The 25,960-nt window shown below is 53.8% G+C and overlaps 2 protein-coding genes across 4 annotated transcripts in view; both read left to right on the top strand.

Moving 5' to 3' along the window:
• The window catches only part of GLTP (glycolipid transfer protein), a 33,473-nt gene extending 13,652 nt beyond the window's left edge, over positions 1 to 19,821 (top strand). The window contains exons 2-6 of one of the 3 annotated variants that reach the window (XM_067700520.1): positions 2,674 to 2,732; positions 3,713 to 3,846; positions 6,602 to 6,752; positions 8,563 to 8,739; positions 9,476 to 9,729. In XM_067700520.1, coding sequence (XP_067556621.1) covers positions 2,674 to 2,732; positions 3,713 to 3,846; positions 6,602 to 6,752; positions 8,563 to 8,739; positions 9,476 to 9,538 — 584 coding nt within the window. In that variant the 3' untranslated portion in view covers positions 9,539 to 9,729. Of the gene's footprint in view, positions 1 to 2,673; positions 2,733 to 3,712; positions 3,847 to 6,601; positions 6,753 to 8,562; positions 9,730 to 19,616 lie in introns of those variants that run through there. The other 2 variants (XM_067700523.1, XM_067700522.1) reach the window with 2 other exon arrangements.
• Positions 19,720 to 25,960, top strand: part of TRPV4 (transient receptor potential cation channel subfamily V member 4) — a 37,048-nt gene continuing 30,807 nt past the window's right edge. Inside the window, exon 1 of the mRNA XM_067700519.1 lies at positions 19,720 to 19,858. The gene's annotated coding sequence lies outside the window, so the exon portion shown is untranslated. The remainder of the gene's footprint in view (positions 19,859 to 25,960) is intronic.

Genomic DNA, 25,960 nt, shown 5'->3' with positions numbered 1-25,960 from the left:
AGCGATACATCAGGGAAGATGAAAGGGTGGGTGGAATCATTACCTCATTAATGCCCTTGGCAGGTCCACCTGGGAGTCCAGAGCGCCCAAGATCAGGTGGGACAGGCAGCCTGCATCCCCCGACCCAGCACCTCAGAGCAGCTCCTGTGGCCACCCCGGGGGAGGTCCAGCGTAACCCCGTGGATGGAGATGTGCTCCCACGGGCGTGAGAGAGAGGCCGGTAGCTGAGAGCAGTGGGCTCACCTCTTGGCCCGAGGATTCTGTGCCCGGGAGCCTGCAGTGGGGCAAGGCCCCGGGCCTGGGCCCCATGAGGGCCTCAGTCGGGAGGTAGGAGAGTAGAGGTGGCAGGGGCACCAGTGTTCCCACTCAGCAGAGGTCCTGACGGACCTGGTGCCTTCCGAGCCTGGGTGACATTTGCTGGACCGTGGAGCCTGGCCCTGGTCATGCTACAAAGTCGTAAAGATGGTCCCAGTTCGTGTACTGAGGGTTCCTGTGCTGGCCACTCTGCTAAATGCGTTCAGTGCGTGCATTTTAATCCCCACGTCAACCCTATGAAATAAGTACCACTGCTGCCCCATTTGACATGTGAGGAAACTGAGGCACAGGAGACTTGCTTAACTGGATTCAAACCCAGGGTGTCTGGATATCTACCCGACCTTCTTTCCATTGGGTTTTGGGGTATTTCATTTATAACGTCCAATGCTCTTTCCCCAATGCACCTTTTTTGTAACAGCTGCGATTAGAATGTTCCAGATGGCCGGCCAGGTGTGCTGGGTCACCTTGGGTGGAATTCAGCCCACAGGTGTCCCTCCCCCAGTCCTCCGCCCCATGCGGTCAGTTGGCACGCACACCGAGGCCCCAGCCTGGCCAGCGGACAAGGGGAAGCTGGCGCTGGTGTTTCCCCGCCGTGGGTTTCGTACCCACTTGCGTCCTGCTTGGGCATCTTTGCCCCCTGGGCTCTGTATCGAGGATGGTGAGAGGCGTTGGGGAAGCACAGCTGTCTTTAGGCTCTGAGGTGAAGTCCTTGTTGAGTCTGCTCAGGAGAGGACTGGCCCTTCCCCATGTGTTTCCTCCGTGCCCAGCCCTTAGCAGGGGGCTCTGACCTGTGGGCTGTCTCTGGTCCCTGTGACAGCCTGCTGGGGGATCACAGAGGAGGGAAAGGAGGAGGGACAGTCCACAGGCAGCTCACATTTCCCATGGAGCCCTGAGTTCCAGGCACTGCCAGTTTCTAGGTCCACATTTGATCAACTTAAAGGTGCCACCTATTTTAAAATGCTCTGTTGTTTTATGAACCACCAAGACAGGAAAAACGCCTCCAGTTAAGAACATTCCGATTCCAGAGGTGAACAAAATTTGTGTCTTGGAAGTGGGTTGTTTCACATCATCCTCACAGCAGCTCTGATCGGTTCTGTTGGCCCATTTGCTAGATGGGAAAGCTGAGGCTCAGAGAGCAGAAGGGACATGACCAAGCCCACACTGCCAGGGTGTGCAGAGCGGGTATGGAGCCCCAGTTCATCGAGCTCTGCTAAGTGACCAGAGTCCCACTCCTGGTGGGTTCTCCTGGGCTCTTATGCAGAGCCTCAGAGCGGTGGGGCCTCTGGGTCGCCAGCTCACTTCCTCCTTAGAAGCTGGTGAATGAGTCAGGTAGGATGAATTGGGAGATTGGAATTGACATATATACACTACTATATACAAAATAGATAACTAATGAGAACCTAGTGTATAGCACAGGGAACTCTACTCAATGCTCTGTGCTGACCTAAATGGGAAGGAAATCCGAAAAAGAGGGGATATGTGTATACATATAGCTGATTCACTTTGCTGTACAGTAGAAACTAACACAACATTGTAAAGCAGCTATACTCCAATAAAAATTAAAAAAAAAAAAAAAAAAGAAGCTGGTGAACGAGCTCTTCTTCCAGCTCGTAAGATTCCTCGAGCTGCCTCCTGGCCAGCTGGTTCATTCGTGGCCTCCGCCATGTCAGCCAAGATGGTTTCTTAGAGTGTTAGTTTTGCAAGATACTCTGCAGTGTGCTGTCCAATTAGGTAGCCACTGGCCATGTGTGGCTATTTAAATTTAAATGAATGGAAGTTAAATCAAATTACAAATTCAGTCCCTCGATCACACTCACCACATTTCAAGTGCTCAAAGGCTACATGTGGCCCATGTTAGATGGTGCAAATATAGAACATTTTGTCTTAGGGAGAGAGGGTGCTGTGGACAAAACGGTTTGCCCCCTAGATAGTCCAGTTGTATTTTTTTTTTTTAGTATTTATTTATTTATTTGGCTGCGCCAGGTCTTAGTTGTGGCATGCGGCCTCTTTTAGTTGCGGCATGTGGGTTCTTAGTTGCAGCATGCGGGATCTAGTTCCCCGACCAGGGATCAAACCCGGGCCCCCTGCATTGGGAGTGCGGAGTCTTAACCACTGGATCACCAGGGAAGTCCTAGTCCAGGTGTATTTTAAAGGCTCTGACAAGTCCTGCAGTAAGAAACTGGTCTCACTCAGAGCCCAGCACTCCAGATTGCCCATGAACCATTTTAGTACTTAACAAACAGCTCTGCCTTTCCTTAAACACACCAGGTGACCTCCCCTCCTGTCCCCATGGCCCATGGAGGTCCTGAATATCACCCTCATTGGGAATCTAAATCTCTCTTCTTGTGTTGTCCCCAGATTGCCTCGGCTCCCCAGTGTTTACTCCCATCAAGGTGGACATAAGTGGCAACATCACAGTACGTACTTGGCCCTACAGCCCCGGTACCCAGATCAGGACTCTATAATCCCGTCTGGTCACCAGTGCCCTGCTCCCTGCCGCAAGTTCCCCAGGCTGAGGAACAGGAAGGAGATGTGGAAATGGGCCTGGGCCCCAGCTTCTCTGACTTGGAGCTCCAGGTTCTTGGTCCTCTTTGCGGTCATGCCATCCAGTCATAGCCAAACTAGGACCACAGTCTGGAGGGTTGACCTGAGAAGGAACCTGCTGGTTCTTGTATTCACTCTACCAAACAAAAAATAAACTCCAAGGTCCACAGGTGCACTGACCCTGCCCTTCCCTTCCCCAATTCTGAGAGTTCCGGATGGCATCCCGTAGCCACTGACCCTCCCCCCATGAGGATCCACTCTGAGGCTGGTTGTGTGTCATTATCCCCATTTTATAGATGAGGAAGCTGAGGCTCAGAGCTGTTGAGGGGCTCATAGCACGGAAGTGGCAGAGGTGGAATTCACATCCAAACTGCCTGCCTCCAACTCAGGAGCCTTCTTCCTGGACATCTCAGAATCCTAAGAACCTATTTCCATTTGTCCACAAAAGCGAAACTTCAGATGCTTGGGGTTTGAGGCGCTGTCAGTAGTGGTTGGAGAATGTGGACTCTGGGGCCTGGCCAGTGCTGGAACCCGCTCGCACCTGCACCAGCTATGTGACCTTGTGCACGTCATTTCCCCTCTCTGAGCCTCAGTTTCCTCATCTGCAAATTGGAATTATGACAGCAGCATCAGGGTTGCCGTGAGGATCAAATGAGGCTGTGCCCATAAAGTACTTCGCAAGTCCTGCAAATGCGAACAGTCATGGTTATTGTTATGATAAGCCCCGCTGCAGGTCCTGGCACTGGGGGGCAGGAGAGCGAGGCTCTGGCGGGGTGCCCCTCCACCCAGCACGCGGGCAGCCGTCTATGGGGGCAGCCTTCCTAAGGGGGAAACCCTGTGTGCTCTGTTTCAGAAAATCAAAGCTGTGTATGACACCGACCCGGCCAAGTTCCGGACCCTGCAGAACATCCTGGAGGTGGAGAAGGAAATGTATGGAGCAGAGTGGCCCAAAGTGGGGGCCACGCTGGCGCTGATGTGGCTGAAGAGGTGATGGGCTCAGGTGGCTGGGTGTGTGTGGCTGGTGGGCCCGGAGTCCTGCTCTTCAGAGGAGGGACAGCCAACCCCGCCACTGCCCCACGGGGGCAGGACGGGCACTTCCTGTCTTTCACATAGGCGCTCTTCTTGTGCAAAGCTAGTTAGTGACAGAGAAAAAGCACCCTGGGGGCCAAGGCCAGCCTGATGGTGACGCTTCCTTGCTTGTTCCAGCCCCACCAGAGGCATAGCAAGCCGGCGGGTACTCTGGCCGTTGTGCTAAGCTGTTTAGACACCCAATCACATTTCATGTGCTGTGAGTTAGGTGTGGTTATCCCCATCTCCCAGAGGAGGCCGCTGGGGCTTCTGGAGGCCAAATCACATGCCCAGGGCACAGTGGCAGTGCTGGGAGTGAGTGGCTGAGCACAGCTGTGCAGGTTGTACACTGCACAAAGATGTTCCGTCTAGGGCCGGTCACATCACACACATGGTAGATTTGTATATTATGACAGCTTCTTGACAGAAATACAGCATCTTGAGGACAAAGAACTCTAATTTGCACAAATTCGTCCTGTGGCCTGGGGGCAGGGTACCCCGATATGGGATATGAACTCAGACAGTCTTACCCCAGAGTTGACAGTGCTTGTAACCGTGATACATATTGTCCTCATAGCACATATTTGGAGCCGCATACAATTGTTCCATCTTACAGATGAAGCCATTGAGGCTCAGAGAGGCCAGGCAGCTTGCTTGCTGAGATCACCCTGCTCTCTACCAGCTCCAGAATTCTCCTTTAGCTGTGCAAACTCCACAGTCCCTGGCAACAACTGTGAAGCCAGGGACCCATTCTCTGCCCCACGGATGTTCCCAATGTTGCCCTTTCTCTGGGGCCTGGAGTCAGGAGCCAGGAAAGGCGCTCTTCCCCTGTCTCTCTCTCCATTCCCTGAAGCTACCCCACCCCCACCCCCACGCACTTCTTTGGTGAAACAGAACAGGAAGAATCTGCTCCCTGGAGGGTGTGGCCTGTGTGGGCATCAGGGGCTAAGTGGGCTATAATTAACAACCTTATGGCCTATTTTATGACTCGCCCCCACTGAGCTACCTACTCTTATCTGTCAACAAGAGACTCACAGACCTGGAATAAGGAACGCCCCTGGGTCTATCCATTGGCAGCTTCCATAGGTTTTTCAGGAAGAGCAAGCCAGAGAGTGACGTTCAGATCAGTTAGATGGTTTGTGTCCAGATCAGACGTGGGCAGAGCCAGGTGACTGGGAGAGCACGTGCCGGTGGATGTCAACAAATCGAGCACATAATAAGCACCTGCTGTGTGCTGTGCATGGTGCCGGGTGCATGGGATGTTGCTTGGAGAGGCGTGGTCCCTCTTAGGGTATCACAGCCTGGGCAAGGGGTCAGGCTGGTGGGCAGATCCTGACAGCTGGTTATCAGACCCTGGAGCAGAGAGAAATCAGGGAGGGCTTCCTGGAGGAGAATCGCCAAGCAGGGAACAGGAGGGTTCCAAGAGGAAGAGGCCTTGCAGAGGCCTTGGGAGGGCAGGAGAGGCACAGCATATCTGCCCCTCCAGGAAGATCTGGTCTAGCCAGGGCCCGGGATGCAAGGCAGGAGCAGGGAAAGATGAGATGGGATTGGACAAGGATGAGTTCCAGCCTCCTCAGGGGTGCTAGGGAGCCACTGAGGGGCATGAAGTCCATTGGCAACAGGGTAAGATGGGGCTTGAGAAGGAATCGTCCCAGCTGCTGGTTAGAGGGGGATCATTTGGGCTGGGAGAGGCAGGGGCTCAGGAGAGGTGGTCAGCCAGGGCAGGGCTGGGACTGGACCCCAAGCTCGCTTCCACACCCCAGGCTGATCCCCAATGGTTGAGGGTTGTGATCCAAGCATGGAGTAGTTCCCTTCACCTCATAGGTGATAAAGCTTAACTTTTATTCCTTTAGTCCTCGGGCCCAGAACACTTGCCCCTAAGAACCCCCCAACCTGAATCCTACCGCCCTGCAGGGAGGGAGCAGAGGACCCCAGCTGGGGAGTGAGACAGGCTGGGTTCACATCCCGGCCTTTGATTGAGCTTTTGGGGTACCTCTGTGTTCCCTTCTGTGAAGTGGGCAGGTCATGCTGAACTTAGTCTCACAGGGCTGAGGGGAGCAGATGAAATGAGGTGGATTAAAGGGCTAGTACTGATCTGATTTTCAACTTGGTCACCCTGCCGTGACCCACACCCTTCTTCTGGCTCTTGAAGCATCATCCTACCCCAGAGGAAGGGCTCAAGTGGCCATTGGAGGATGCGGACCGTGGCTCAGGCAGTGATGGAGGCGGGGAACCCACAGGGTCAAACTCGCCTGTGTTCTCAGCATGTCCCTGGTCTATGGTTCCTGAGCCCTTTGAGGACCAGAGCTGTGGCTTCAACCCTGCACTGACCGGCTTCATTCCTCAAGCACTGATGGCCATGTGGCCATGGAAATAGGCAAGACAGGCCCAGACCCTGCCCTCATAGACCTTACAGCCCAACAGGGACTGGCCCCAGGCTTGGTATAGACGAGGTACTTGGGACATGTGATGTGAGCCGGCGAGTCACGTTACACGGAAGCTGTTGCAGACACATGACAGCGGAGGAATCGTCACTCCCTTTGGGGTGTCCGTGCCCCCGGCTCACTGTAGGAGGTTAATACAGAGCGCATCCGGGTCTCCGCGTGCGGCGCTGGCGGGTGGTGCCGACGGGGGCGTACAGGGCCCTGAAGCGCAGTCTCCCTTCCGGCTGCAGAGGCCTGCGCTTCATCCAGGTGTTCCTCCAGAGCATCTGCGACGGCGAGCGCGATGAGAACCACCCCAGCCTCGTCCGCGTCAACGCCACCAAGGCCTACGAGATGGCCCTCAAGAAGTACCACGGCTGGATCGTGCAGAAGATCTTCCAGGTGAGCCGCGCCGCAGGCCCGGAAGGACCACCGGCTCGCGGGGCCCGCCCTCTGCCCCGCGCCCTGTGGCTGCGGGCCCCGCCCCCCTCCCACCCCGGCTCAGGAAGGGCTCCCCTGTCCATCTGGGGTGAGGCTGGCGCTCCGAGGGACCCCTGCCGCGTGGTGGGCATTTTCCTAGATGCTCCGTGGTGGTTCTGATGAGGGGCCTGATTGGGATGCCATGGGAGGAAGCATGGCAGAGACTGAGGCTGTCAGGTTGATGGTGGGCTGGCCTCACTGGCCCCTTGGATTCAGCTGGGACCCTCGCACTGGGGTGGGGAGGGGAGGAAGGGCCCCTGTGCCCACGGGGGCGTCTGCTGAAAGAACGTTGGCCCACGAGGCTCTTGGTGACTTGCGTTGGGGTGATGATGACCACGGGCCTTCAGCACCAGCCCGGCTTTGGGAGAGGTCCACTGGGGACGTGTGGAGAGCCCTCGGGCTGCCCTGCACACTGTCGTGCTGCCCTCCCTCCTGAAGCCCCCACCACCCGCTCTTCCTCACTCCCGTGAGAACCGGCATGTGAGGGCTGGTCTCTGTCCCACGTGGCACGGGTCGAGGGTAGGCTGGGTCGGGAATCTGCTGGATCCAGGCAGGAAATAGGGCCACATCTGGGCCATCTGCCCTGGCAGGGCTGGGGACAGTGCTCATCCTGGGAGGGCACCGCAAGAGCCCTGTCCCCCGCCATCCCCGGCAGACCCCCTCCCCCTTGAAGGCCTCACGACCACCCCCTCAGTAATAACCATGTGTGCCGATGCCTGGCCTGGCGGGCTGCCGGCGGAGGGTGATCCTCACGAATGCACCGAGAGGTACTGTCCTTGCCTCCATTTCACAGATGAGGAAGCTGACGCCCAGAGACGTTTAGGATCTTGCTAGAGGTCACACAGTAAGAAAAACGGGCAGCTGGGATTCTACCTCCTGAGCCTCAGTATCCTCATCTTGCAGATGGGTATAAAATAGGCCCTGCCTCACAGCCTCATTGTGAAGAGTCAGCGTGTCACTCTGTATAAAGTTCTTGGCGTGTGGTTTACACTCAGCAAATTGAAGCTATTTCTATTTTGACTCCTAATGATAACGTTATTATCTGTAATTTCCTCACCTTCTCAAAAGGCTTGTAGCCTAAGCTTTTTATCCGGTTGCATCCTTTTCCTTCTGGCTCTGAAATTCTGTGTATGTCCGGTTCTCTGGACTTTTCAAGTTGTCAGGGAAGCCCTGAAATTTAGGGAAGTATCACCCCCTGAAGGACAAAAGAGGAACAGCACAGATCAGCCATCCTCTCCCCGGCTCAGAAAGGTGGGGTCTCAGAAGGAAGCGGTTCACTTTCTCCAGGGCAGGGAGCCCCGGGGGAAGAGGCTCGTCCATGCCGAGCACCTGCTATGTGCCTGGGGCTGTGCTGAGCACTTGGCATGACCTCCTTAATCCTCACAAAGCAGCCCGATTGGGTGGGTGTCATTATTATCCCCATTTTACAGATAAGGAAACTGAGGCTCAGAGAGGCTAAGTAACTTGCTCAAGGCTCACCGCTAGTCAGCGGCACAAGCTGGAATTTGAACCCAGGTCTGTCTGTCCCCAAAACTTCCTGCTGTCTCTCACCGGAGTAGAAGGGGACACACATCCCCCTTGGCCTTTCCCGCCCAGCACCACGAATAGCACAGACCCCTGCCCAGCACGGACCTCTGGGGAGTCCCCTCCCAGAACCCCGACGGGCCTGGCCCGGTGGCTCAGGGTCTCCCCCTCCGCTAACACTGAGTACCCCCCTCTCACCCGTCTCAAGGCAGCACTGTACGCGGCCCCCTATAAGTCCGACCTCCTCAAAGCACTCTCCAAGGGCCAGAACGTGACGGAAGAGGAATGCCTGGAGAAGGTCCGCCTCTTCCTGGTCAACTACACAGCCACCATCGACGTCATCTACGAGATGTACACCAAGATGAATGCTGAGCTCAACTACAAGGTGTAGGCCAGACCCTCAGCGGGCACCCCGGGCCACATGCCCCTGACCACAGCCCCCCGCAGGAACAGGCAAACCCGAATCACTGTGAATCCAGCCGGCCGGCCACCCCCCAGCCTGAGGCGCCCCCCAGAGCAGCCCAGAGACGGACCAGGGTCTGCAGGGGACCGGCCCTGCTCTTTTAAAAGTCACTTTTGGGGTCTATCCTCCTGGAGCAATAAATAACGATCTCACTTCTGAATTTCATGACAGCACAGACTGACTTTATGCCTTCATTTCAGTGTGATAAAAATTGATTAATGTTTCTAATAAATCAAGTCCTAGGGTTTTTTTGGTTTCCCACCACCACCCCATGCGGAGCGTGACTCTGGGGGAACTGGTGTCAGACTCCTCACTTTAAAAATAGGCATGTGTCCTTCTGAGGATCTGGCTGAATGACGTTTGGGGTATTTTAAGGACCACGAGGGGGTTTGATCTGAAATTATACAGGGCCCCTGTTGTGGGATTTTTTTTAAAGCAGACTGGTGTGTGTTCTCAGTGGTTTGCACAGCCCAACCTCACAGCACTGTCATTAGAGCCTGCTCTTTCTTACTGTCTTTTGCTAGACAGTGTTTTTATAGCTGAAACCAACCAGCAAGCCTTTGATGACCAAGGGGAGGGTTATTTTAAAGCTATCAGGCACAAATAATTGACCATAGATGACTGTATTTGCATTCTTCTCCATAATTATCTTCTTCAGGGACGGCTTTTCCAACCTAAGAAACTACCTACCATGTGTATTCTTTCAAGGGGGAGAGGATGAACCCAAGAACACGCCTTGCTGCCTTAACTGTCCTTCCTGGCGCTAAAAAGAGCTGTATCTTTGAAAGTGTTGGGGCGAACAGAGCAATCCCCAAAGAACTGACGTGTGTTAAAAACCCAGTGAGGAACAATTGGTGATTTTTATGTGGAAACTAAATAATCCTTAATAAATAAATCTCTATTTTGGAATCACATTGGTGTGCTCTTTTTGTTCTTGATTTTTTTTTTTCTGTTCTTTTTCTGAATCAGAGGTTACAACTGGGGATAAGCCAAGGACCTGTTTTCTGGCCTCCAGGTCCTATTTCTGGTTTAAAAAAATAGAACTTGTTGCCACATCGAGAAACTGGGGACATGTCACAGAAAAATCTTGATTTCTAGCTTCTTTTGAAAAATCAGACTGCCTGTCAGGAGCTGAGAGATGACTGCCCCCTTGGCTGGATGCGGGGAGTGGGTGGATAAATTTTCCACTTTGCCTCAGTCCCCACCAATCCCTGTTGCCTCCCCAACCCTGTGACCATTGGTTATCGGAGTTTATCGTGGGCTGATGCTTTTTCTGTTCCTAGGGTCAAATGTAGAAGGAAATGTTTTACTTCATTCCTGCTCCTACAGAACTGATAGTCTAGTGGGCAAGATGGACCAGTAAATCACCAGTGATGATATAGAGTGGTCAGTGCCCAGAGGGAGCCTGGGGCTACAGGTGTGTGTGTGTGGGCAAATCCTGGGATGACGCTAAACCTCGATGGAAGGGTTGGGGTTGGGAAGATCCCGGTAGAGGAGGAGAAGGAGGGGACACTGCAAATCATCGGCAATGTCCTGGTGGCTTGACCCAGAGCAGGCTGTGTGTATATGAGACATCATGCCACTGAGGGATTTGAATTTGACCCTGAAAATTATGGAACGCCTTCAAGGGTCTTGTGCACAGTCCGTTGGATATCCGGTTCGGAAGGCTGCCTCTGATGTGGCCAAAGGTTGGATGCCTGAACTAAGTTTTTTGCTGTCTCTGATTTTATTATATTTTCTAAGTTTGCTGATAGTAAGAATGCCACTGATCTTTCTAAACTCGAACTGCTTTTTAGGATTTTTCTCTTTGGATATAAAATTCTGCCAACAAAATTGTAAAATTCTGTGTATTCCTTTTAAAACAAGAGCTTTTCTTCGTGTTTTCAACATAATACAGTGAGACCGGGAAGGCAGTTTCTTTGTGGAAGGTCAGAATATTCCCAGGAGAGCCTCCTTCAGTCCTGGTACCTGCCTGGCCCCAGGAGCCCTTTGGGTTTTTGACCCCAGAGACAAAGCCAGCAGTGCATGTATGCCTTCTCATTTCATCCTTGTCAAAGTGGGACTGAGTTCTGCCCGGGGCAGGGAGGAAGGAACACATTGAGCACCAGCTGTATACCAGGCCCTGCACAAGTGCTTCACATGCATCATTTCACAAGCGCCCTGACATGTGGGCATCAGGAACACCATTTATCAGATGAAGAAACTGAACCCCCCAGGGGTTCAAGAGGACTCGGCTAGGGTGATCCTGCCAGGACTGGGGGCACTGGGAGTTCACATCTGACTCCATATCTCCCCCCAGCCATGCCCACTCCGGTGCCAGCAGACAGAGTGAGCCCGCCTTCCAGCACACATCCTGCCAGGACACTCCCACCGTGGGAAGCCCCGGATGTGACCCAGGTTAACATGATGGTGCACGGAAACCTGAGCGAGCCCCAAAGTTTGACAACGGCTGACTCTTTACTCACTTGTTGCTGCATTCAGTTAAACCTCATGAGCAATAGTTCAAATCTGTCTTAATACATCTCTATTACAGACAAGGAACTGAAGCTCACTTCTCCATAAAAAAGCCTCCATTTCCTTTTCTGTACCATGGGGGTCTTGCTAACACCCATCTCACAGGTTGTGAGGCTTATATTAAATGTTACTATTTGTAGGGAATTTCCTGGTGGTCCAGTGTTTAGGACTCTAAGCTCTCACTGCCGAGGACCCAGGTTCAATCCTGGTCCGGGAACTAAGATGCTACAAGCTGTGTGGCATGGCCAAAAAAAAAAAAAAAGAAAGAAAAAAGGAAAAAAGTCACTATTTGTAAAGCAATTAGAAGTGTCTGCAACGTAGTAAGCTGTCTTCGTAAGTGTTAAATAAAACTGCATGGATATTTTCGGTGTGTGATGAGGGGCGTATGGCAATGTATCGAGTGTTGGAGTCCTGGCTCTGTTATTTGTCAGCTGAGTGACCTTGGACAAATCGCTTCACCTCTCTGAGTCTCAGTTTCCTCATCCGTACAATGGGGATACTAACAGTTCCTAGCTCACTGAGAGTCAATGAAACTTCCCAGGCAGGCGCTTGGCTGCTAATCGTTCAGTGTTGACCCAATGATCATCATTTACAGAAGCTTAATGGGAGAACGGAGGAGGATTCCATTCCCTGGGTTTAGTTGTCTGGTTGATGGGTTCCTTTGGTTCATGCCGTTGCATCTTCGGGTTGCGCGCCCCACCGCCCTTGCGCCTGCGCGCTGACCTCCTGCAGGTCCCACGGGTTCCGGTAGGTGGCGCTGTTAGCACCGCGGCGCTGCGACAGAGCTGGGAGTCCTCGCCTGTCCGCACCTCCCGGAACTGCAGCCCGAGCCCAGGGTGTGTGCCTTGCCTCGCTAACGTGTTCGGAGTGGTTTCCAAGGGCTACGTGAGGAGCCCTATTTGAACACTGTTGGAAAAGTTTGAAGCCTCTTAAGTGGGTGCTTTGGGATTCTGACTTCATGTCAGCCGCTGAGTCGAAGGTATGTCCTGTTACTTCTGCTACTACTACTAGTACTACTACCAGTACTGCTGCTGCTACTACTGTTGCTACCACTACCACTAGCACCATCACCATCATCACCTCACAGTTTTGGGGTTCAAGTCCAGGTTCTATATCTTTGTAGCTGTGTGATCCAGGGAAGTCAATTCACCCTCTGGGCCTCAGTTTCTGCATCTCTGAAATGGGACAGGAACACCTCTACCTTGCAGGATTACATAAGATAATGTGTGTAAAACGCCCGCCACAGAAAATGTTCAATAATTGGCGTTGATTAATATTTTTATTATGATTCTATGGGCTGCCAGGGGCTCCTGAGGGGCAACCCGACCCCTAATGCAGGTAAACTGTAGCATGTTCACTTCTTGGTTTGAAAGGTACGGCAGGGTGCACGGCAACACCTCCACAGGAACACCCCAGAAAACATCGTGCAATATGGCTGGGATTCCTCGCTCTGCCCTAATCTGCTGTGTGACTCTGAGCAAGTGCCTTCTCCCCTCTGGGCCTCAGTTTCCTCATCTATAAAGTCAGGAGATTGGACAGTTCAAAGCTCCTTTCTAGCTCTGTCAATCTACAGTGGACTGTCACTGCATCCAGTCCCTGGTTTGTATTCGTAATTCCAGGGAAATCAACACTCCATCCACAAGTGGGCACTTCGGTTTCTCCTTGTGACATCTAATGGGACCACATGTGCAAAGCACTTAGCACAGGGCCTGGCACCTAGAGGCTGCTTGATAAAGGGCAGCTATGATGATGCTGATCACAATCAGCTGTGCACCTAGCCCAGAGAGGAGTGTCTGGAAGGCAAGTCATTCAACTCCTGTTTGTTGAACACCTACTATATGGGAGCCCCAAGTCAGATAAGGCTGCACCCTCCAAGGGGCTCAAGGTCCACGGGAAGACATTTAGATGGAGGAGGGCAGGGAGAGCCCCTCTGAGGAGGTGACATTTGAGCTGAGATCTGAAGAGGGAGAAAGAACAGACCAAGAAAAGAAGCCGCTACAGCTGATGCAAAGGCCTTGAGGCAGGAGAGAAAGCACCACGTTCTAAGGACAGAGAGAGGCCAAAGTGTCTGGCGCCTGGTGATCAAGCGGGGAGGAGAGTGAGGGAGGAAACCTAGCGATGCTGAGGCTAGTGTGAGTTTGGTTTTTATTTTAGAGCAAGGGAAGTCATAAGCCTCTGTGAGTACAGGGTGACAAAGACAATTCTCAGTTGAAAAAGCTGTTAGCCAAAAAACAAAGAAAACAAAAAAAAAGCTGTTAGCTAGGATCTTAACCGTCCGGGCTGCTCCCTCTGCTGCCCCAACCTCTGCCCCTTCCTGGCTGGGAGAATTGAGCTCTTCATCACCTATGTGCCAGGGGGCAGGGGTGGAGGAGTGGCGGGGGAGGGGCTCCCAGGCCTCTGTGAAAGTCATGGACCTCTCAGAAACATGTTCACTCACCCCCCCTCACAATTCTGGTCACCATCCCAAGGGCCTCCATGCATCCCCAGTAGCCCACCCAGGGGCCCCAGCTGGGAAGCCTGGAATTACTCAAACCCCACTGGCGCCAAGGCTCCCCGCCCTCTCTAGGCCATAGCTCCAGATGAAGGCTAATTCCAAAATGCCCGTGGCCAGCTGTGGCTCGGCCACACCCACAGGCCACCAGGCCTGCTGCCCAGCAGCGGACTGGAATCACAGCCAGTGGCTGAGGGCTGAGGGTGGCTGTTCCCATGGCAACGGATGTCTGAGGGGAAGGGCTTCCTCCCGACCTGGCCTCAGGTTTCTGCCCCAGGGAGAATTCCAGAAGAGCCTCATGGTCTCTGGGACAAAGCCCGCTCTTTGTAGGACCCAGGTGGACAAACCAGCTGAGTGTCCCCAGCCTCTTGGTATCCTGTCTCTGCGGCTTCTAGGTAAATGTGGGGAGATGTGATCTCATGGGGGGCCTGCTGTCCATTGGGGCAGCCCCCCAGAGGAAGACCATCAGACCCCACACCCTCCTGGCTCTGTGACCTTGGGCAGGTTCCTTCACCTCTCTGAGTATGTTCCTGTCCTGTAGCTGGGAGGGATTGGTGAGGATCAAGCCCTATGCAGTGCCTGGCACACAGCAGGTGCTGCATAAATGCACACAGGCCGGCCCTGGTTCTCCCCCACCCTCGTCCCCAATTGTTTCTTCTCCACTTCATGACTTGAGCCCTTCCCTGGCACTCAGAGAAAAAGCCAAAAGGCCAACCAGAATTCTCACGCCTACAACCCCATGTTCCCCGATCTCACCCAGGTGGATGTGAGCAGGGCTTCCCATGTCAGAGTTGAGGGCACTAAGGCACAGGGGCCAGTGCCAAGTGGCTGCTAGAGGGGCTGGAGAGTGTCGTCTGAATTCAGACGGTCCTGGGTTCAGATCCTGACCGCATCACCAGCAGGTACCTCAGGCAAAGGGCTTGCACTGTATGGAGGCTCAGTTTGTCCATCTGTGAAAAGGGCTGGAGAAACCCACCCATCTCACTGGGATGAGATGGCCAGGGTCTGCAGGAATCTAGCCCCACGTGGTGGTTTTGGCTGCATCCCTAACTCTGAGGAGAGCTTCAGGCCCCCAGGAACCTAGATACCAACTCTTGGCCTAAACCAAGCTCTGGAGCTGTGAGGACACCAGCAGGGCTAAGGGGGTGCCCAGGGGAGAGAAGGAGGGGAGAGGGCAGAGGCAGAACAGCATGGGGTGTGGGAACAGAGAGGAAGGAAGTTTCTGCCTGGGAGTGTAGGGGAGAGCCATGCCAGGGATGCCTGCTGCCTGCTGGACTCAGTAGTTCTCATCTGTAAAATGGAGACACTAATGCCAACCTCACAAGATGTGGGAAGGAAGATGTGTAAGGGAGAGTGTAGGGTAAACATAAGAGCGCTCAGAAGGGGATGTTGGTCTTGGTGGGGGAAGCACGGTGCCCTCACAGGACTAGTTACTGAGCGTTACTATGTCCCGGCATTGCCGGCCCTCACGAACATGATGGTGTTTAATCTTCCCAGGTAGGAGAAGGGGTAGGGGCAGTTGCTATTCCCATGTTATAGACAAAGAAGTAAAGCTCAGAGAAGCAAGGTCACCTGCCTGAGGTCACACAGCTTAGAAATATGGTACAGCCACTCCCAGATACTTTGGACTCCAGAGACCACATTCTTCTTCTTCTTTTTTTTTAACCTTTTGTAACAGCTCTATTGAAATACAATTCACATACCATGCAATGCACTCACTTGAACTATTCAATGGCTTTTAGTATATTCACAGATAGATGCAATTCTTACCACAGTCAATTTTAGAACATTTTCATCATCCTAAAAAGAAACCCCATACCCTTTAGCCATCACCGCTCCAAGCCCCTCCAGCGCCTTGCAAACACTAGTCTACGTTCTTTCTTCTTTCTGTTTTTTTGGGATGCGTTGGGTCTTCGTTGAGGTGTGCGGGCTCTAGCTGTGTGGGCTTCAGTAGTTGCGGTACTTAGGCTCTAGAGCCAGGCTCAGTAGTTGCGACACGTTGGCTTAGTTGCTCCGCGGCATGTGGGATCTTCCCAGACCAGGGCTCGAACCCATGTCCCCTACATTGGCAGGCGGATTCTCAACCCCTGTGCCACCAGGGAAGTCCCTAGTCTACTCTCTGTCTCTATGGATTTGCCTCTCCTGGACATTTCATATAAATGGAATCATACAGTATACGGTCTTTGCTGTCTGGCTTTTTTCACTCAGTATAATGTCTTCAAGGTCCATCCACTTCGTATCAGGCATGAACACTTCATTCTTTTTTTTTTTTTTTTTTTTGGCGGCACCATGTGGCTTGTGGGATCTTAGTTCCCCGACCAGGGATCGAACCTGGGCCCTCGGCAGTGGAAGTGCAGAGTCCTAACCACTGCACCGCCAGGGAATTACTTCATTCTTTTTATTGTCAAATAATATTCCACAGTATAGATATACCACATTTCATTTATCCGTTCATCATTTGAGTCGTTTCTATTTTGGCTGGTATGAATAGTGCTGCTGTGAACACTTGTATACGAGTTTTTTTGGTATTCATATGTTTTCATTTCTCTTGGCTGTATCCCTAGGAGTGGAATTGCTGGGTCATATGGTAACTCTGTATTTAACTTTTTGAGGAACTGCCAAACTTTTCCACAGTGGCTGCACCATTTTACATTCCTGCCAGTGGTGTATGAGGGTCCCAGCTTCTCCACATCTTTGCTGACACATATGTCTTTTTTTTTAAAATCAAGTCCTTGAGGTTGCTACCAAGGACTCAACTTTTTTTTTTTTTTTTTTGCGGTACGCGGGCCTCTCACTGTTGTGGCCTCTCCCGTTGCGGAGCACAGGCTCCGGATGCTCAGGCTCAGTGGCCATGGCTCACAGGCCCAGCCGCTCCGCGGCATGCGGGATCTTCCCGGACCGGGGCACGAACCCGCGCCCCCTGCATTGGCAGGTGGACTCTCAACCACTGCGCCACCAGGGAAGCCCTATGATCTGTCTTTTTGAGACCATATTCTCATTGACTTTGCTATACTAGAGTCTGCCCAGCTTGGGTTCAAATGCTACCAGCTGTAGGATCTCAGGCACATGGGCTGTCTGTGTCCTTTTATAGAAGATGGCATAGGAATCTCTCCCTTCCTCGTTGTCAGGAGGTGAACTGGCAGCATCAGCGCTATGCTAACTGTAAAGTGAGGTGCGTATGTCTTTATATGTTTTTATATATGTTTTTATAAACTGGGGGTTGGGGCAGATGTACCAGGTATAAAGTCCCTGAGATGTGGACCCATCTGGCTCCCGATCTCTCCCCAGTGCCTGGCACTGATTCTGGCATACTGTAGGTGCTTGCTAAGTGTAGACCCTCGATGCTGCCCAGGAACCTCCCTTAGTGGAAGTGGCCGTGCCCCTGCTAGGGACTCTGGGACCCATGTGGGACAAGGTGCTGGGCCTGCCTATAGCCTCTACAGGACTCTCTGCCCGTTTTAAGGGCTTTGAAAATTTTTCCTTCCCTAAGAGGAAAAGTTCCTTTTGTTGAGAGTCTCTTGTTCTTCCAAGGTAGAGCTGGAGAGTTCCACCAGAGACAAAAAACAGTGAAATAATGGCAGTCACATCCTAGCAGTGGCCCTTGTTCATATTTAGTCAAGCCACCGAGTGTTTGCTGGGTGCCCCGAGCACCTCACTTTCTCTTCCCACTCCCCACTTTCCTGCAAGGCAGGCCTGCATGCTTTCAATCAGCCAGTATTTTTTCCCTAATTTTTCTTTTATTGTGGTAAAATACACATAACAAAATTTGCCATCTTAAGCCATTTGCAAGTGTACAGTTCAGTGGCTCAAAGAACACTCACATTGTTGTGCAACCATCACCACCATCCATCTCCAGAACTCTTGTCATCTTGCAAAACTGAAAGTTTGTACCCATTAAACTGTAACTCTATTCCCCTCTTCCTCCAGCTCAATCAACCAGTATTTTTTTTTAATAATTTTTTTTATAACGTATTTGGCTGCGCCAGGTCTTAGTTGTGGCACGCAAGATCTTTGTTGCGGCATGCAGGATCTTTAGTTGCGGCATGCAGGATCTTTTAGTTGCAGCATGCGGTATCTTTAGTTGCGGCATGCATGTGGGATCTAGTTACCTGACCAGGGATTGAACCTGGGACCCCTGCATTGGGAGCACAGAGTCTTAACCACTGGACCACCAGGGAAGTCTCAATCAAACAGTATTTTAAAAGCACCTACTAAGTGCCAAGGGGCTGGTCCTGTGGCTGCAAATGAGACAGACGTGGTCCTTGTCTTGTAGGAACTGATACCCATTTTTCAGATGAGAAGACTGAGGCACTGAGAGGGAGAGGCTCTTGCTCACGGCTCCCACCTCATCAGTGGCAAAACAGAGTTTAAACCCATGGCTGGCATAGGGGCCAAGATCCAGCTTCTTGGCCAAAGATGAGTCACTTTTTTGCATGGGGCCTCAGTTGCCCCGTCCATGAAATTGGGTTCAGGAGGGAGTTGGGTTAACCATACAGATGCTGAGGGCTCATACCTCTTCCCCCTAATTTTGGAGAAGAGCGGACACCCTCCCCGACCCTATCTTCTCTCATCCCCTCCATCACCTTCCTACTAACCTGAATTATCCCTGTCATTTTCTTTTCATTTGAGAAGGGTCTTTCTGCAGAAATGGGCTCCAGACTAGTTATGCCCATGACTCCTCTGCTTCCCAACCTGGCCCAGCCCCAGCCCCAGCCCAGAAGGCCCCCAACAGATGGGCTTTCCATCAGGGAAGTGTGAGGGGCCCCCTGTTTACATTCCTTACTGCCAGATAGCTGCCTGTCTGCTCTGTTTAAGATCCTGGAAACCCAGAGTAAAAAGTTTCTCTTCCCCATCCCCTCATGGAGGGAGCTTTGGAGAGGCCACACTACCTTCCAAGCCTCAGTTTCCCATCTGTAAAATGGGCACAGCAATCCCTACCTCATAGCCTGGTGGGAGGAAGGTTTACATGACACCCTCACACACCCCACCCCTTGCTCAGCGAGTTCATTATTAAGGTTTCTTTTTGGTAAATGTTTCACACTGGTGGTTTGAATTTTATTTTAATTTTTTGTCTGTTCGTTTTGGCCGCAAGGCATGCAGGATTTTAGTTCCCCGACCAGGGACCGAAACCATGCCCCCTGCAGTGGAAGCACGGGGTCTTAACCGCTGGACCACCAGGGGAGTCCTCAAACTGGTGATTTGAACACATCACTTCCATTAAGGTTCTCTGTCTCCAGCGATTCTCAAATTCCACTTTCTAGCTGCCGGACCGACACCCCATGGGAACTATTTCTACTTGCAAGCTCAGGAGGAAGGATGTACCCCACTGTCTTCCCAGTGGGAGATTTAGCTCAGTTTAGTAAAAACAATAACGATAAAAAGGGCTAAGAATGCTCCTTGGGCTCTGCACAGACCTGGTGCTCCCAGCATCTTCACTGTGATGTGAGGTGGGGACATATCTACACTGCGCTCTACAGAGGGGACACTGGAGCACAGAGAAGGGACCAGCTGTTCAGTTAGTGAGTCACAGAGCTAGGGCTTGGGCTCAGGGAGTCTGGCTCGAGGCTTCCAACCAGTCCCGGCAGAAGTGAGCTGCCCGTCCCATGGAGGTATTCAAGTGTCTGGGGTAGAAGGTGTGTCTGGGTGGTGGGGCTTACCTTCACCATCTGATAAAAGAAAAAGCACTCACTGATCTCCTACTCAGTGCCAGGCTCCGTGCTAGGCGCTGGGTAGAGGTGAAGTTAAGAGGAGCTCACATTGATTTAGTCCTGGACCTGCACTGTCTGTAACACAGGTGTCTCCCCTCCTGGACGTGGAGCTACCTGAGGCCCGGGACCTACCGCAGACCTGTCTCTGGATTGTCTGCTGAATGAATGAACGAGCGAAAGCGGTGAGCAATCAGCGAGATGCCCTTTAACAGATAAGGAAGGAGTCCCAGGCTGGAGAGGTCAGGAGTCCATGATCTCAGGATTCCAGCCAGAGCCCCCTCCACGGAGCGCCTGCCCTCTACCAGGGATCATGACGCCCACTTTCCAGGTGAGAAAACTGAGGGCCCGCCTCTGTTCCCCGCAGGGGAGCCGATCCCGGGTGCGGGGTAGGCTCGGTGCCACAGCTGCAGGGCGGGCGGGGTGGGCGGGGTGCAGTCCGCGGGCGGCGCGCGAGGTGGAACCTGAGCTCGGGGAGGAGGGACGCGGCGGCGGCGGCGGCGGCGGCGGCGGCGGCGGCGGCGGGCGGGAGGGAGCGGGGCCGGCTGCCGGGATTCAGGAAGCGCTGTGCTCCCGGCCGCCGGCGCGGAGCCCTCCCGGAGGTGAGTGGGGCCTGGAACTTCGGGGCGGGGACCCCGGGAGGGACGGCCCAGCCGAGGACCTCGCGCTCCTCCGGGCACGTCTTGGAAGCTGCGGAGTGGTGGCCTGGAGCGCGGGAGGCGCGGGACCCGCGGGGGGCCCTTGGGCCGGGCACCACCTCTCTGGGCTTGGGTTTTGTTACCTGCGAAGAGGGCGCCAACGTGGGCTCCGGGCCCAGGTCCCCCAATATCCAAGCCCAGGAAGCAAACACAGAAGGCCCTGCAGCCCACCCCGGAGTCACCTCCTTTTTGGAGAGCTTGGAAGAGGGAGTTGGGGTCCTGAGGTTTGCCCCCCACCTCTGGGAGGGAATTGGGAGCCTGGAACTTCCAAAGGCCACTTCTTAGTTACTGAGCCCCAGAGAGATGGCTCTTTCCCCGAAAGAGGCAGGAAAATCTTTAACCTCCCCTCCAGCTATGCCCTGGAGACTCCTGGGAGGTCTCTGAAGACGGGGAGAGACCTCCCATTCTCCCCGCCTGGCTGGCCGTTCCAGCCACAGGCACCCCTGCCTGGCCCAGCCCCAGCGGGTTTCTCCATCTGTCTTCCCCATTTTGCAGATGAGGAAACTGAGGCTCTCAGGTCGGGGATGTAGCCAAGTGGAATTTACACCCAGGGCTGTCCGGCTCCAACGTCCTCCCTGCCTGGTGCCCAGGGGGTGTCTTGGAAGTTACCCAGGAGGGGCTGGGCTTATGGCTGCCGAGTGTCTGCAACAAGGGCTTCTGCTGGGAGCAGGGGTAGGGGCCTGATGTCGTGTGTGAGCTTTGATCTGGGACGCTAAGACCCACTGGAGGGTTTAAGCTTTGCCACTTTATCTCTGGGGCGGGGACAGCGGGGTGAAGAGGTGGCCTCTTCTGAGAGGTCAGGTACTAGGGTCGGCCCAGGTCACCTGTGAGGTTAAAAGTGGGGCTTGTGTGGGCCCGAACCCTCACTCTGCCACCCCACTACTGTGTGACCCTGGGCTGCTCCCTCAGCTGCCTGAGGGACAGACAGCTCATCTGGAAAATGGGGTCGGCTGAAGGTGAACCCTGGGGCTGAGGTGAGGACAGCGGACCTGTGAGGGGACCCACGCCGTGCCTGGAGCCCCAGCTGTTACTATGCTTGTGCTGTTGTTGTAACGTCTTCTTAATGGAAGGGGGTGAGAAAGGTTATTGGCCATTTCCGCATTTCTCTGCATCATTCTGTTTGAGTGACAGTGGGAACCAGAAAGGCTGGGGGCCCCTTTTCCCACCTTCATTGGTCAATCGGAGCGGGGAGGGGCTCCCAAGACACATGGCAAATGGCGGTCATGGGCCAGTCAGGCTCACGTTTGTGAAAGCAGGGTGGGGTCATTCTGAAGTGGAGTTTTCCGAGGTTTAGGGAATGGGCACCTGAGGAAGAAGCGTGCAAGAGAGCCCCAGTGGAGATGCCTGGGATTCCCCAAGTTAAATCCAGACCAGATGCCTTACATCCGGGCCGCGGCTGTGGACACCGCCGCCACCTCCTCAGGTGTGAGCTGGGCCTCAGCCATTTCCTTTGTCCATCGAACCCTCCGGGAAAGCCATCCTGTGCCAGCCCTGGGCTGGGCACTGAGGCACCTCAGACCCAGACTAGCCCCAGCCCGAGGGGCGTGAACTGAGCGGTCCAAGAGAGCCGGTGAGATGGGAGAAAGGGCTGCCTCTCTCCCACGGCTGCCTCCCTGACCCTGGGGTTGCCCCTCGTGCCAGCTGTGGCTTCCAGCAGGAGCCCCCACACCAGACCTGAGGGCGCCCAGCAAGGGATCACTGTGCTGGATGCCGTGAGTGGGGGCCAAGAGAGCGCTCTGGGGGTGGCACTGTGGCGACCCAGTACCCGGGACGGCTTGATCAAGGTGGCACTCGAGCCTCACCTGGAGGAATAAATGCAGATATTGGGCAAAAGGGGTTTTAGGTAAAGATCTGACTTCTACCTGTCACCAGGTGGTAAGACTAGGGTTTGGAGAGCTGAGACATCCTCCTGTTTGTCTGGAGTGTGTGACATGAACAGGAAGGACAGGGGATCAGACAGGCAGGGACTGGGTCAGACCCAGAAACCCTACAGGGGTCCAGGCTGGGAAGGACATGCCGGATGTGTGGTCTTGAAAGGTCCGCAGAGTGGGGGCCAGGCGGGGAGGCCGGTCCCCAGGCAGGGGAAGCCATCCAGGCCAGAGGTGTGAGGCCCCAGGTAGGGACTGGCAGGGGCGGCTGGAAGGTGTAGGAGGGAGAGAACCACGCAAGCCTTGGCCTCACTGCACCTGGCACGTGGTGCTCAGTAAATCACTGTTGCACGGTTGAGTGACTGAAAACATCGTTTTGAGAGGGCCAGAGTCCTTTGAGGTCCTTCGTGTGTTCCCAGGAGGGAGGGGGCCACATGGAGCAGGCAGCTCTACCCCTCCCAGGCCCACGGCCTGCTGTCTGCCTCAGTTTCTCCCATTTGACTCCGGGAAAGACACTCCAGGCCCCTCCCCAATTCATGGGGACCCAGGGACTAGCTCCTCTTCTTGTCACACACACGATCTGGGGAGCCAAGGGAACATTTCATGCTAGCAAGCCCTCTGGAATGCTGTGTGTCACCAAGTTGGGGTGGAATTCACCTGTTAAAGATTAATTCAGATCTCTTGAGATGCTTGTGGTCCTGGGCCCCGCAGCTGCCGCTCTGAACTCTGGGTGCAAGGTTCTTTCTGGTTTTAGCCAAGCGTGGGCTGCATCAGTGGTCCTTACGATGGTTGCGAACATTTATTGAGCACTTACTGTGTGCCAGGCACTGAGCCCAACACTCAGTACATTTGGATGCAAGGCTGGGATTATACCCATTTTTGAGAGGGAGGAACTGAGGTCAAGGTGGTGAAGTTGCTTGCCCAGCTGGGAACGGCCGGAGCTGGGATCTGAACTCCATTTATCTGATTCTAAACTCCATGCCCTTAACTTCCAAAGTGGCCTTTCCGCATTTGTCTGGATCTGGGGTCATGGGAAGTTCGTCTGCACTTTAGAGATAAGAACCTGAATTGTTCAGACAGGCCTGGGTTTAAATCTGAGGCCTGCTGCCTTCTCACCAGGGGAGCTCGGGCAAGTCACCTCATCTTTCTGAGCCTCGGTTTCCTCATCTGTCAACTGAGGCTGTCAACCCCCTCTTCGCAAGGACAGTCCAGGGCACACAGATGGGCTCTGAGCATTACCGTCTTCCTCATCCTGGTCCCCCGGCCTGTGCCAAGGTGCCTTTTCCTCCAGCTCATCTCCCTGAGAACCCCTCTGTGGCAGGAAAGCAGGTGGAAGGTAGCAGGGGCAGAGCTAGACTTGCATTGGGGCAAGGGGTGCTGGCTTTTCAGCGACAAAATATTTACGGGCATTGGCTGAGTGCCAGGACCGCCAGAGTTTCCTGCTTTCCTAATGTAATGCTACCTGGTTCAGATCCCGGCTCTCAGTAAGTCCCCTTACTTCTTCTTGGGCCTCAGTTTCCTCATCTGTAAAATGGGATAATGTTAGTGCCTGCTTCGTGGGGTGGTTGTGGACAGTCTCCAGAGCAACACGGACTGTTCAGTGTGTAACCAGTGTCTGTTGCCTGACAGTCCCCTTGATGGTGTCACGGCATCACCCCCACTGGCGGTGGGCAGGGCAGGAATACTGAGTCCCATTTTACAGCAGAGGAAAGAAGTAATTTGCTCAGAGAGGCTCAGAGAGAGAAGTAATTTGCCTAGGGATGCCCCGCTGGCTCATGGGAGAGCTGGACCTGAAAGCCAGATCCCAGTGACTGGACACCTTGGGTCCCTGAAAACCCAGTGGGTGGCTCAGCTTCCTTCCTGGAAGGCCACTGGACTCTCCCCTCTTGGAGTCTGACCCACCTCTGTTCGCGTCCCAGCTTGGCCACTTGCTGTGGTGTTCCTGGGGCTGCCACCTGGGGTTTGCTGGAGGTCAGAGCTCTGCCAGTTGGGGAGATCTGGGTTATTCTGACTGCCACTCCTGCCCCGGCCTGGACTCCCCCTGCCTTGGGTGCCCCTGAGCTGTCACCCTGGCCGAGCAGGAATGAGGAAGGGAGGCCAGGCCCTCGCTTTCACTGTGACCCTGACTTCCTTCCCACCCCTGAGCCCCTTCCTGGTCATCGGCTTCCCCTTTCTGCTCCGAGCCCTGCCCACTGCAGGCTGTGTGACCTCAAGCAAGTCACCCCACGTCTCTGAGCATGTTTCCTCAATTGTGAGGGATGGTCACAGGCGGCACGCCAGGGGCATAGGAGGCGCTCACAGGTCTGCTCCAGGTGAGGTCAGAGGGTGGGAGAGGCTACGGAAGGAGGTGGTGGTGTGGCGGGGCAGACAGGAGGGCCATTGACCAAACGGGAACATGCTTATTTTTCTTCGGGTGGTGAGTAACGGCCGCCCCTCCTGCCCCCACCCTTGCTGCCGCCGCACAAAGGGTCCTCAGTCTCACTGGACGCCTGTTTTTCCCTGAGGGTGGAGTGGCCTGGCTTCCACCCGGCTGACCTGGAGGGCTGACCACCTTCTGGGACAGCTCGTCAAGGGTATATATGGGGGGGGGGCTACTTCCAACGTGTGTCCCCGATGGGCTCCACAGGCTCAGGGGGACCCCGGTGGGCAAGGGGCCAACTGACGTCAGACAGGGACCGGTTTGCCCGTTCACTCCTGTCCCTGTGTCCCTTGGCAGAGAGGAGGGGCTGAGGAATACCTGTGGACAGAGTGAATGGTGAAGGAAGGAAGGAATGAGTGATTGAACAGATGAATCAGCAAGGCGGGGGCATCAGGAGAACCCGCCTGCTCAGATTCAGACTTGGGTTTGGGCAAGTGTCCTGGCATCTCTGAGCCTCAATTTCCTCATCTGCAAAATGGACTCATGATAGCTGCCACCTCATGGGGGGACATTGAACCTCATAGGTCAGAGAGCCCAGCACGCAGTAGGTGCTCAATAAATTATGTTAAAGGATGGGAGGGAGGAAGTTAGCTAGCTGGGTAGAGGTTCAGCTGTGGAGATCTGTCTGCCCTGTGGAGAATGACTTAGCTGTTTGTGATTCCTTTCACTTATATACATGAGTTCATTCATTCGTTTGTTCATTCATTCAGCAAGTATATCTTGGATAGATACTATGTGCCAGGCCCTGTCCTAGGCACTGGGGACTCAGTGGTGACTGGAACAGAAGAGGTCCCTGCCCTCCTGGAGCTCGTGTCCGCGTTCCCATCATTGGGGGCTGCACTTTATGAGGCCCTGACACCCACAGTGACCATGCAACCCAGCAGTAGGTGCTGTGATTAGTTCGCTTTTAGAAATGAGGAAACTGAGGCTCAGAGAGCTGACATAATCTGCCTGGGGTCACACAGCTACTAAGTGGCAAAGCCACGATCGAAACTCTAAGTCTTTTTGTGCCGTGCCCGCTTGCCCCGTGACTTCCAAGGGGCGTGGCATTTAGAAAGATGACCCCAGGGAGAGGGCTTCATAGACCCTGAAGGGATGAACTCAAATGAGCTTAAAAGCAGGTGGTTGGAATCCCAGCCACATTCCCTTCCTGTTGAGTTGTGAGCTCGGCTGGGTCTCTTGGTCTCTCCAAGCCTCAGTTTGCTCATCTGTGAAATGGGGATGAGAAGTAAACGCGAGAGCGCTCAGCACTTGATGGGTGTTGGATAAATGTCAGCCCCTCCCCTCCATTCTCCCCAGACGTGGTTTATTCATCTGACCATGGAGACGATGATATCTAACTTCTAGAGTTATTTTTTGGATTAAAAGAGATAGAAGATGCTGTGTGACATGTACCAATGGGAGGATAGGCACTGCTGATGTGGGATTTCAGGCCTTACTCTCAGCCA

This window comes from Pseudorca crassidens, chromosome 12, assembly GCF_039906515.1.
Source record: "Pseudorca crassidens isolate mPseCra1 chromosome 12, mPseCra1.hap1, whole genome shotgun sequence".
NCBI lineage: Eukaryota > Metazoa > Chordata > Mammalia > Artiodactyla > Delphinidae > Pseudorca > Pseudorca crassidens.
The sequence above is the reverse complement of the archived record's forward strand: the minus strand, read 5'-3'. Positions and strand labels throughout refer to the sequence as shown.